General features: G+C 34.8%; 1 protein-coding gene across 1 annotated transcript; it reads left to right on the top strand.

Moving 5' to 3' along the window:
- Positions 1–513: 513 nt before the first annotated feature.
- Positions 514–11,308, top strand: LOC133531727 (gastrula zinc finger protein XlCGF67.1-like). Its single transcript, XM_061870109.1, has 2 exons — positions 514–639; positions 9,965–11,308. The coding sequence occupies exons 1-2, from the start codon at positions 618–620 to the stop codon at positions 10,744–10,746; spliced, it is 804 nt and encodes a 267-aa protein (XP_061726093.1). The 5' UTR covers positions 514–617; the 3' UTR covers positions 10,747–11,308.
- Positions 11,309–12,473: the final 1,165 nt, after the last annotated feature.

Here is a 12,473-nt window from a genome sequence, read left to right on the forward strand (position 1 = left end):
CATGGTCACCAGACATAGACATACAATATTCACCAGATCAGTGTTGTCACATCTACCAACTTTTTGGTAGATCTACCTATTTTGCCTGCGTTCTACCTATCTACCTCCCTCGGCCTGAAATCTACCTATTTTTCAAAATGGTTCAATTGTAAGCAATTCTCAATACATGTGACGGAACATTACTTAATTTCTACCGAATTTAGATTCGATTTAATGAAAACTTGCCAAAGAAACAGATTATACAAGCAGGTTTATTACCTACAAACAATGGAAATCCTAACTTTTGTTTCAATTTCATTAATAAACATGTGTACTAACGTGACAATATTAAAAACTTATAAATAATTCAAAACATTTTATACACATTTTTAACCATAAAAATGTACTTCTATTGAGTGGTAGATCTACCTATTTATCATTTTAAACTCCACCCGTTTCTACCATTTTTGCACCCTGTTCTACCATTTCGCCAAAATTGTATGTGACAACACTGCACCAGATTGTGACGTGACTTTTAACGAAACAATATCTTATTTTTGGAGAATTTTTGGATTTTATTATTTTTATTTCGTAAATCGTGAGGAATCAGGGTGTAGGACTAGAAATTATTAGGCGACATGGCCCCGCCGACGGACCACGGTAAGTTACTAGGTTCAGTAAATCCCGTGAAAAACGTCTAATGGTCTTCCGTTAGAAACTAGAGAATATGCTACTAATAATATTAATGTTAAAATTGTATATTTAGGACACTGGTTACATAGACGCAAAAACGACTGAATGGATATTGTTGAAATTTGATACTCAGATGCTTTCTAACCTAGAAAAGGACTTGAGTACTTTAAAAAAGCTTGTTACACCTACCTGAATTTAGTAACTGGCGAATGGGACCATAGAAATAAGCGTTTGACGTCTCTGAATGGGACACAGCAATACGTAAACGTCAGCCTACTACCCCAGAAACCGGTGGTCTATAGCTGCGTACAAAACAACCCGCCCAGCGGGTTGTCCGGCATCTGAACAAAGTTCACGAGCGCCCACCAGGTGGGTTCCTGGCAGTGAATATGTTAAGCCTCTGTGTAACTATAAATACGTAATGCATAGTTCTTTGAAAAAAAATTATTATATCTTATACCTTTAAACGAGCAATTCTTGTATATATATATATATATATATATATATATTTCTGTGATCTCGGAAACGGCTCTAACGATTTCGCTGAAATTTGGTATATGGGGGTTTTTGGGGGTATACAATCTATCTAGATTAGTCTTATGTTTGGGAAAACGCGTGTTTTCGAGTTTTCATGCGTCATGTTGCCGACCACTGTCCGTCTGGTCCAGCGGGTTAAGACGCGGATTGCTAAACGAGTGTTACGGGTTCGAATCTCGCCCGGTGGATTAACTTTTGTTTTTTTTTTTCATATGTTCAAGTTTATATATAATTTTTATTGTTATAGACAAGTTTAATTTAGTAAAAAAATGTAGTTAAGATTATCACCTATAGACCACCATATTACAATAAATAGTTATGACCGAGCTTTATACATTATACAAGGTGCCCGTGAGCATTGTGAGAAATTTTAACTAAGTATTCCTGGTAATATTTAGAAACTAAAATGTCATATAAAATTTTCGGGATTAGGCCTAATTTCAGATATAATTAAATGTTTTTCGAAATCATTCTTTCACCATAAGTCGGTACAAAACACATTTTTGACTGCGGTATTGCCACTTTGAGGTCTAGTCTGTGGACATACCTATTGATTGACATCAAAAAATTAAAAAAATGTATTCGAGAGGCTACCCCCAAATAAAAAAAATCTTTTTAGTTAATTTTAGGTTATGTGTTTATCAATAAAAATTGCGTTTTATGTACACGAGTGTTCAAAAAACGGAAAAAAAAAAAACAAAAAAATTTTTTTTTCTTGACTTTCACAAAAAGTCATATAACATTTTTTGCTTCTGTTGCCATCAGGAATGCACTGTCAAAATCTCTCGCAATGCTCACGGGCACCTTGTATAAAATAGTTATACAGTTTTTTGTAATAAAATAAATCAATAGTAGGTAGTTATGCTGGGCATTTTCCGCAAATCGACATCCATTGTGCCTATTTTGTGTGAAAACGAGGTAATTAGTGTTTCTCTAGCCACCCCAGTTCCTCCAGGAAGCCTAGCAATGTTTTCAGGTTGCTAACTGCCTCTTTTAGTGTGCACGGAGAGCTTTTTAGTGTGTCCTTAGGTATTTGTTCCTGTATACTTCTACCTGTTTATAATCTAGGAGAATATGTTTCACCGTTTCCCCTTATTCCATGTACACTCTGCACATGTTGCGAAAAAATAAGAAAAACGTCAAGTAATTTTTTTAATGCATGTTCTATAAGACAGAAACAATTGTAAATATAGAACATTGTACTATTATGACGTAAGTATAATTATTTACGATTATTTGTGTATCGTATATTTAAATTGTTTAAAACAATATCGAATATCGAATGTTGCCTTTGGAAACTTAAAACATACCTGTACCCCTAGTGTAACTTTGATCGACATCATAACGTGAAGAACGCGTTTGCGTTAAGGCGCTCTTATAGAGAGATTTTAGGTTTTTGAGGGGGTGAAGCAGACGAAGTGGTAAAGCAGGCAGGCGGGCGCCCCGCGCGCCGCGCTCGCAGCAAGCCTACGTCCTTATTCTGACGCCATCCGTATTCTGGTTTGTTAGTTCTGGGATCTTTTCCGGAAATTTATATTGATTATGATTTAAACTTAATTAAATTAAAAATTTTATAATTATATATAATACTAGAATATACCGCGGCAAATTGAGAACCTAGTAAAATGATACCAAATCGTTTTGTGTCGAAATAATATTACTTACTAATTCAGACAAAAGTTACAACTGTCTGCTTTAAATCATATACCTATTCAAAACTTAGTTGACCTTAAAAATGCAATAGAAGTCAATTTCGGGCAAGTAGTGAAAAAAGGAAGAATACTAGCAAAGCTAAGTAATTTGTGGAAGTGAACGTAAAAAGGTAGCATGTTTTTGCTGGTATTGAGATAACTGAAAACATAAGCATAAGGTATGCACAAGCATATGTAGCTCCAAAAAGTAGATAAATTATGCTATCTTCTCAAAAAAGAACCATGACTCTAACTGTAACGACTATTTCTATATTATTTTTTGAATTGACGACAATGAAGACGATTATAAATTTTAAATGCAAAAGTCGAGAAAACTGCTATTATTATTTATTATTTAAAGTTTATAATGGCAAAAATGCACTTATACTACTACTACTACTTCGAAGTTATATAGTAATGAGTATAATTGACTGACTTTAATTGATGTTTAATGAAGAATCAGTCTGGTGTCTGTCTACTCTGTCTGTAATCAAATATTACAAGTATATTTGACCCACTGAGGTTTCAGATGAAGTTGAAAATCTGCATACATATGTAAGTAGGGTGACAATGAAATATTATGGTACCATCGAGCTGACCTGATGCATGAGAGAGGAGGTGGCCATAGGAACTCTGTGTCAAAATATCGCAACCAAATTGCGTTTGAGGTTGTTAGAATTGTCTCAATGAGTATTATTTTCCTTTGGAAAGAAGTACAGTTAAGACCTGTTCCGTAAAGTTAATTAACATACAAAACTTTTCCGATGAACAAAATTATTTTATCGTCAACTATGTTATTTATCCCTTCAAGTGGTGGCCCACCGCTCACGGATCGATGCGATAGCCAGAAAGCTGTCGGCCAACAGAGGGTGGTTAGTGAGGTGTTGCCATATTTAGTGGCAAAATTAAAGGCTTTGAAGTATATTTACGCTCTTCTAGCGCCCAAAAGTAGCTAGCAAGTTAGACAAGGAAAACATACATACACACGCTTGTTAACACTTGGTTGCTAAGGACCGTTCATCCGGGATCGAACGCCTAGGTCGAGTTCTGTCTTGATTTTTAAAGAGGTTATTTTGTAAATACACGGTACCTTCGAGGAAACGGAAAGATTTTAACAGTATATTCCGGATCGTATTTAGAGGCAAAAATGTCATATAAACTTTTTTAATTCGCCTAGTTTCAGAGTTAATACCAATTAAAAAAAATATTGTGTTTTAGTGCATAACGCCTTTTTGATGGCTATGTCGCCAGTCGCCACTTTGGGACCTAGTCTAGACTACCTTCTTGACAGATATCAAAGTCCCAAGGTACCATTTGAATGGACTAATTTTTACGAAAAAAAATGTACCAATTTATATTAATCCATAAATTTTCCAAGAACATGAACTTAATATGTTTAAAAACATACAAAAAGTAAAAAAAAAAAAACAATTTTTTTTTTGCGGAATTGACTTAAACTTGTACATGAAATTCTTCTTATGACCTCAGGAATACGTGGTTAAAAAAATTCCGTTTCCTCACCGGCACTTTTTGTGACTTAACCTTTGAATTTTAAGCCCTACGTAGAAAATTAATTAACAATTACCTCCAATCATAACTTTGTTTTGTGGTGGTAGTCATTTTTAATAACGAAACTGGAAAACTGTCACTGTTGCTAGGTTTAATTAGTTAGGTGCATGTGGCGAAATGCATAAACATTACAATAATTTAACAACAACAAGGACAACTTCAACAGAAGGACATGATGTCACGATCCTCAGCATTGAGGGACCAAGAAGAAGAAGACAATAATTTAATTGTTCTATTCGAATAGCGTATTTAGTGCTTATTCAAACGATATATGCTTCAATATATACTTTTATACATAGATAAGCTTAAATAGTTGAATTTGTAATATTCTCTAAATCCGCGCTGAACACCCGACGGGGCCCCGCCACGTGACTACTTTTTACGTTTTGGCTTCTGCCACTTGAAGGGATATACTATAGGCCTAGACTAGTGATTCATTTAAAAATAAACTATTTTAATATATACATATTACACATAAGCACCCTAATGCAAAAATGAAGAAAATATATTTTGCGAAACTTTCGATCGATTTTTCCACTTATATTTTGTATTGGCAGGAAAAATAGTAAAAGCATATCACATAACAAGGTCCAAGGTTTTAAAGAAGAAGGTAAAATTGGCTAAGACCTGAAATTGACGGCAGAGTGTCATCGAAATTTATACTTGAAATAAGAAATAAAATGTCACCAGTTTTCATTTCATACAAAACAGAAATAGCACACTTTGCTAAAAGATTTGGTATACACAATCATTTAGCAGTATACAAGATAGTCAACAAAAATTGCGACATTAAAACCTGCTCGGTAAGAGAGGCTCAATATAAAGTCAAAATATGGTTAAGCACTCTAAATTATGTTGAAACAGAAAAAATATTACCATACTAATAGACACACACACACTCACACACACACACACACACATAACATATTACACGTACTCTTCCTCAAATACGTACTCATAATTCCTCCAAATTCCTTGCCTTGGTTCTTTGTAATTGATTAGCACAAATTTTTTATTTTATTTTTTATTGTTAAAAATACAAGACAAAAATTGTCGTATAATTTTGTAGTTAACTGTAATGTAGCATGCAATTTGTTATTTTTAGCTGATAGTGAATTCTTTAGCGCCTATAATCAATAAAAACTGGCAAACTAGGAAAAGTGCCATCCTGCGAGACAGGCCTAGCCTAGTGCAGGTGTCACGGGCAATTTCTATAACCTGAAACAACATTTAGCAGTGTTTAACTGGAATAAGTTTACTTAACCTTGTTTTAATTATAAGTTTCACTGTATTAATAAACTATTTTGATTTTTGATTTGATTTTTTTTTTGAGCATGGTATAAAAGTATTATACCAAACTTTTACAAAGGACTTTATGTTTAACATTATCAAAAATGGAATTTAGTGACATTCTTGAATTTACAGAATAATTAACCAGTGAAATAAAAATATTGGCGAGAGGTACAAATATATACGAACTGCCGAACCGAGTACTTGCAAAATTTTGAATGGAATTTGAACGGTAAATATCACTCCTGCTCACCTTACAAAATAAAATAGTTGATAAATGTTGTAAATAAAGTCTTAAGTGTATACCATATGAAAGTTAATAAACCAGAAATACCAAACAAATTCAACACTTATAACATAAACTATTACAGCCATTTGAGCACTTCCACAAAAACGTGAAATGGTACCTTTCACTAAGCACTATTTAAATCCCACATATTTAAATCCAGTATATCTCCTGCATCCTGTATGTGTTAAAAATGAAGCTGTTCCAATATAATGACTTATATAAATTAAACAAGCGGATTAATTTTATTTGTTTGCGTTTAAAAATAGGTATTCAATTTGATTACTACTGTAATAGCCATTTAAAATATTATTTTACCTAAATTGATAGTTAAAAGTAGGTACCCCTCACGAAATAAGTACTACTGAATTTTATACTTAGCAGTGTTTTTTAAAATGTACATGTATTTTACCTTCCTCGTATTAAAAATGAAAAGTAGAGTGTTTAACTCGGGTGCAAGGCACCATTTCATCATTTGGTTAATCGTGGCTGTATGCCGGACAGGTGCGTGTGTAAAACTTGTCAAAAAAGATAATATGACGGATGGATGTCTGAAATGTCACCGTATTTAAGAATCAATTAGCTTAAAAATTAGTTTTTTCTTCGTAAGAGTGATGAAAACATTGTGTGTTTAACATATTTGTGTATTTATAGTGTGATTATCCATTTTATGTAACGTCCGCTAAACTAGCACAGGTCCGACGCTGACAGTGGTCACGGGCGTACTGGCGTACTGACGGTATTGCCGCGCAGGGTAACGTTTAGTAGACAAAATGTTGAATTCATAATTATGAATGAAAAATTTAACGCATCGATAAACTGACAAGCAAAATGTTAGAGTTACTTAAAAGCTATTGAATGAAGTAAATTTCATATTGATATTCATCATAGTACTTCTAAAATATCGAAATAAATACAGTTTTAAGCATATTTTCAAAGCAAAAATCTATCGAGAAAAAGATGAGCCATCGTGTTTCTGACAAGCATACGGCTAGTTCAAAGACTGAAGTTATACATACTAGAAAATAATCGATGAAATCCTTGTACAAGCCTGTAAATATCGATTTAAAAATAGCGCATTTTACTATACACCGCGCCTTAAGTCTCATTTTGTATAGGATTTTGAGGTTCCAAAACGTCCCGCTTGGCGCGCTCTTTCGAAATCCAATACAAAATGAGACTAAACGCAAACGCGTACGTCACGTTTGGAAATCGAATTTATTTACACTAGGGGTACTGCAGTAAAAAAAAAACGCCTCTTCTTTGACAAGCGTTTCAGCAGCTATTCCGTTCCATTCAGACAACTTATTAAGAACGGTTTTTCAATATTCAATATTAAAAAATAAACGTGTTATAATGATGAAGAGGTAAGTAATAAAATACGAAATATGTACGTATATTTTTATCTCCTTTAGCTCGTGGCGTATTCCTTTACAATGTTCGCCTACGCCTTCGGCTCCGGCTCACATAGTAACTCACGCCACTCGCCTTTTTTGACCCTTCTTATACAACTGTTGCATAAAATACTATAATTTCTACTGTAATAATCTGTATTGTATCTGCTGAATAGATGTTTTTCTCAATTATCACCTATACGCAGATGACGTTCAACTTTACTATTAGGGAATGCAAATCGGTTATAACCGATTATTCTGGCCTGTTCACATAACCAGTTATTGAAATTTTGTAATAACCGAATTCGGTTATTTTCGGTTATATTTTCTATGAATGATATTTTGGCATTAACCTATAATATCGATACTGTTTCAATATTATTAAGTATTTTTTAATATTTTTAAGTTTTCTAATTAAAAGCAATAAAATTAAACCAATTAACAAGTGAAATAAGTAGGTAAACTAGGTAACAGAATGTAATAGACTAATATTAACAAACTAATTAGTGATTTTTCATTAGTAATTTTTCAATAAAACATTCAAAAGTAATGTAGGATTCAATCAGCAAAATATAAACCATCAGGCGGGCCGTATGCTTGTTTGCCACCGACGTAGTATAAAAAAAAATGGCCTTGTAACTTACCCCTTTGCCAAAAACTTATTTCAATCCTAGTAAAAAAATATCTCCTAAGGCTCCATAAATTTATGCACACCTAATATCGAGAAAACTCTGATTACACGCATTTACGACCAAATTAAAATTAAATTAAAAATTGTTTATTCTGTTTAAGAATCACTTATACACTACAGTTTTAAGTAACAAATGCCTGTGAAAAGGGGCACCGCTCTTCCTTAAATAGTACTTTAACTTCAACAAAAAAAAAATATTATAGAAATTAAAAGAAATAACAAATGAAAATATTAAAAAGATTTCCAGCTAACTGGGAATTAATTCCTCAAAACGCTATTTTTGGACCTAATTTGATTGGCCCACTATATCATAATTAAGTTTCGATTGCCGTTTCTATCAATGATTTCTTACTGACATTAGTACCTTTTTTTTTTTTTTTAACGCAGCTGTAAATGCATTTACGCATCTCACCACCGGGCCGGGGAAGCCCATTGGGGGGTGGTATGTGAATGAATGAATGAAATTTAATCCAGAAAATTATTTCCATATACATTATACATTTACACATAATTACATTACATAAAGAATTAAATTAAATTAAAATAAAATTTAATCAAATTAAATAACATCCTAAAATTTAAATAACAATATATTATATTGTAAGGGCAAAGTCGATTATTAGGTCGAACCATAGTAGTCTCATTCGATATTTAATAACACCGTTAGAGTAACATGAATAGATATATGTATAAACAATAAAGTAAGAGTGAGACAGCGCTTTACAAATAAAAGACACTTCCAATATGTCGTTGTTTCAATAATCAAGTCCTTACATGGCGCTCGGCCAAATTAATTAAAAATAATTAGTTAAACGTAATGTAAAGTGAAAAATAAACATGAATTTAAAGAAATCATAGCTTAAATAATGTAAAAAAGTTAAAATCAAGTTTAAAACGTTTGTTAAAACACGGATGTAGCCGGATTGCGAGGATAGTCCTACGTTGAAGGAAATAAGCACGCGATACGATTAATTGCGATACATTAAAATTCAAATAAGGGCCTGTGTCCCGGGTTACCCTGAGCCCGTCACGATAGGCTTGTGGTAGCCCCTCCAGCGCTCGTGCAGCGGGCTGGCGTCCTCTCACCGCCGACAGTAGCGTGTTGGAGGAGCCGTATATTGCCTTTCTGGCGGTGGCGCTTCTCGCGCGCAGCAGCGCGTCCCAGCCCGGCGCGCGCCCTTCCGCGAACATGGCGCTCGCGCTGCACCAGCGCGGCAGGCGGAACAGCGCCCGCCACGCGTTGTTGAACTGCACACGCAAGTCTCTGACCGCCGCGCAGGTGTAGTCGGACCATAGCTCCAGTGTATAGACGCTTGTGCAAAAACTGAGGAACAGCTGCCTTTTTACCGCTGTCGCTACATTTGGCGAATCTTCTAGCCAACATATTCGCGCGTATCGCAGTGGCTCGCCTTTGCCTTTCTACGTCCTCCAGATCTTTTAAACTAGACAATAGAATATGGCCAAGATATTTGACTTCCTGTACTCTACGCAATGGAACCCCATCAAGTAGTAGCGGAGGTATGTGTATGGGCATATGTGCCGCCTCCATAAGCATAAACTCAGACTTGTCAGGATTGTATCAGGATTGTATGTGGGACTCGCTCCTCCCGTAACACCCTCTGTTAGCCAGAGGAAGGGGAGGAGAATACCCACTAACATCCCCTGCGGCGTCACCCTCTTTGCCGTTAGGGGAGCGTCATGGGATCGCTGGCGGCATTCTATCCGCGACGCCCCCCGGACTGACATTAGTACCTATGGTTTACCCTACCGAATGCGAACCTTACTGTTTACTGGACTGTTTCCTAAATACACTAAAAGTTGCCCTTTATTTCAGATCAAGCATCAAACCCGAATGTGCCGATAGCTCCAACCAAGATCAACAAAAAGAAGTCTAATAAACAAAGCAGAAGTAAAGTGAACTCACTCAAAAAAACAAACTACTCGAGGAAGAAGGAGTCCTGCAAAATATGTAATAAACAGTTCGCGGCATTATATATTAAAAGACATGAAATAGTTCACGCTAGACAGAAATCCTTCACTTGCACAATATGTCAGAAGGGATTTATCAGATTTTGTGAATTAAAGAGGCATGAAATGAGCCATTCAAAAGAGAAGAAATACACTTGCGAAATATGTCAGAGGGCTTATAAACACGAGTATGATGTGAATAGACATAAAAAGATACACGCAGGTAATAAAACTTACTTGTGCTTGATATGTAACAAAAAGTTTTTGGAAAAGAAAAAACTACAAACTCATGAACTTACCCACACTGGGGAAAAGCCCCATTCCTGCGTAATATGTAAAAAGGGGTTCACGTCAGTGAACACATTAAAGGCACATGAACGTACCCACACTGGTGAAAAGCCATATTCATGCGTGATATGCAAAAAGGAGTTTGCGAAATTATGGACTTTAAATTCACATATACTAGTTCACACTGGTGAAAAGCCTTATTCTTGTGATGTATGTAAGAAATCGTTCACGTCATCGAATTACTTAAAAGTACATAAACGTATACATAGCGGAATGAAGCCTTACTCTTGCGAGAGCTGTAATTATAAGTGTGTGTCCTTAACTAGTTTCAAACACCATAGAAAGAAGCATGAGATTTAAAGCTTTTAATTTGTTTACACCAGCCAAAGCAACGTAGGTACGAGTATAACACGTGTTATTTTTTCATACTATTATTTCCACTTGGCATTTAAGTGCATGATTTCATCATACCAATACGTCGGAAGGGGACAAACGATGATTAGCGGCATCGTCACTTTAGTACACGTTTATGAATAAGGGGGTTAGAGTATAAGCATTATTTGTGCAACGTTTTCGCTACGCAAGGTCAGATGGATGCCATTTACACAGACTTTTTGAAGGCGTCTGATAAGGTAGATTATCATATTCTGTCACAAAATTGAGGCCTATTATGGAATTCATGGTAGTCTTCTTCGCTGGGTTCATTCTTACCTTCAAAACAGAAGTCAGCTCGTCGCCATCAACGGGTTCTCTTCACCTGAGCTTCCCATAACTTCAGGCGTCCCTCAAGGTTCTCACCTGGGCCGTTGTTGTTTGTCCTATTTATAAATGATCTTGCTGATTGTTTAACATGTCTCTGCTAGTATGATAAAGATACTACTTGAATAAATTATATTTTATCTTTATTTTTATTAAAATACAACGTGAACGTATAAAAATAAACAAATCCAAGAGGTGTGTTTGAAAAAGAAACATGTCAATCAGTAATTTAAAAAATATACAAATTATACATCATTCAATACATTTATTCATATATAATAATAAAATTTTAGTATTTAGGGGTCGTTTTAACTATTTACGTACACATAAGGTAAATTTTTCAGTGTACACATTCATTATGTTCTTCGAAAGCCCTTTGAGATTGGAATTTCTCGTGACAGATGTTGCAGTTGTTAGGTTTGTTACTCGTATAAGCTTTTATATGTCTTTTAAAGTCAGTAGATGTTATAAACCTCATCTTACATATTTCGCAGGAAAAAGGCCTCTCTCCAGTGTGAATGAACTCATGTTTTCTTAAATGACTTGAGCTCGAAAACTTTTTTACACAATACACATGCGTAAAGTTTAATTCCTAAGTGTGTAAGCTTATGAGCTTTCAAATTGCCTGATTGTCTACACTTATAACCACAGACATCGCACGAGTATGGTTTCACTCCAGTGTGAGTTAGTTTATGTCGATTTAAGGAAGTCAATGTATTGAACTCCTTTTTACATGTTTTACAGGAATAAGGGTTTTCGCCAGTGTGAACTCGTTCGTGTTGATTTAAATTTCTTGATTGTGTAAACTTTTTTTTACAAATAAGGCACGAAAAAGGTTTATTTTCATTGTCTAAGTGTACACGTTTATGTATATTTAAGTTTCTTACGGTTGCGAAGATTTTCTTACAAATTTCACAAGTGTGAGACTTCTCTCCAGTGTGTCCATTAGTTCATGATTCTTTAAATGCTCCAATTGTGAAAACTCTCGTTTGTGTATACGTTTATGTTTCTTCAAAGAAGATGAATATTTAAACTTTTTTTGACATAATTCGCAATTGTAAGTCTTCACATTCATATGAACACGTCCATGTGACTTCAAGCAGCTTCTGAATCTAAACTTCTTGTGACATATTTCACAGGAGTAACGTTTTTCCCCTGTATGGGTGTATTCATGTACCTTTAAATTACTTATATGTGTAAATCCTTTCTTACAAATGACACACGAGAAAGGTTTTTCCCCTGTGTGTACGAATTCATGAGTTTTTAAATTATATTGTGTAGTAAACACTTTTTTGCATATTACGCATGGGTACTCCTTCTTTTTACGT

The sequence above is a fragment of the Cydia pomonella genome, chromosome 25, assembly GCF_033807575.1.
Source record: "Cydia pomonella isolate Wapato2018A chromosome 25, ilCydPomo1, whole genome shotgun sequence".
NCBI lineage: Eukaryota > Metazoa > Arthropoda > Insecta > Lepidoptera > Tortricidae > Cydia > Cydia pomonella.

What these genes read in the sequence shown, in the direction of transcription:
- LOC133531727 (XM_061870109.1), top strand. Translation starts at nt 618, where the DNA reads ATGGCCCCGCCGACGGACCACG. An exon ending in GGCCCCGCCGACGGACCACG is followed by an intron (nt 640 to 9,964) that starts GTAAGTTACTAG and finishes CCTTTATTTCAG; the next exon opens with ATCAAGCATCAAACCCGAAT.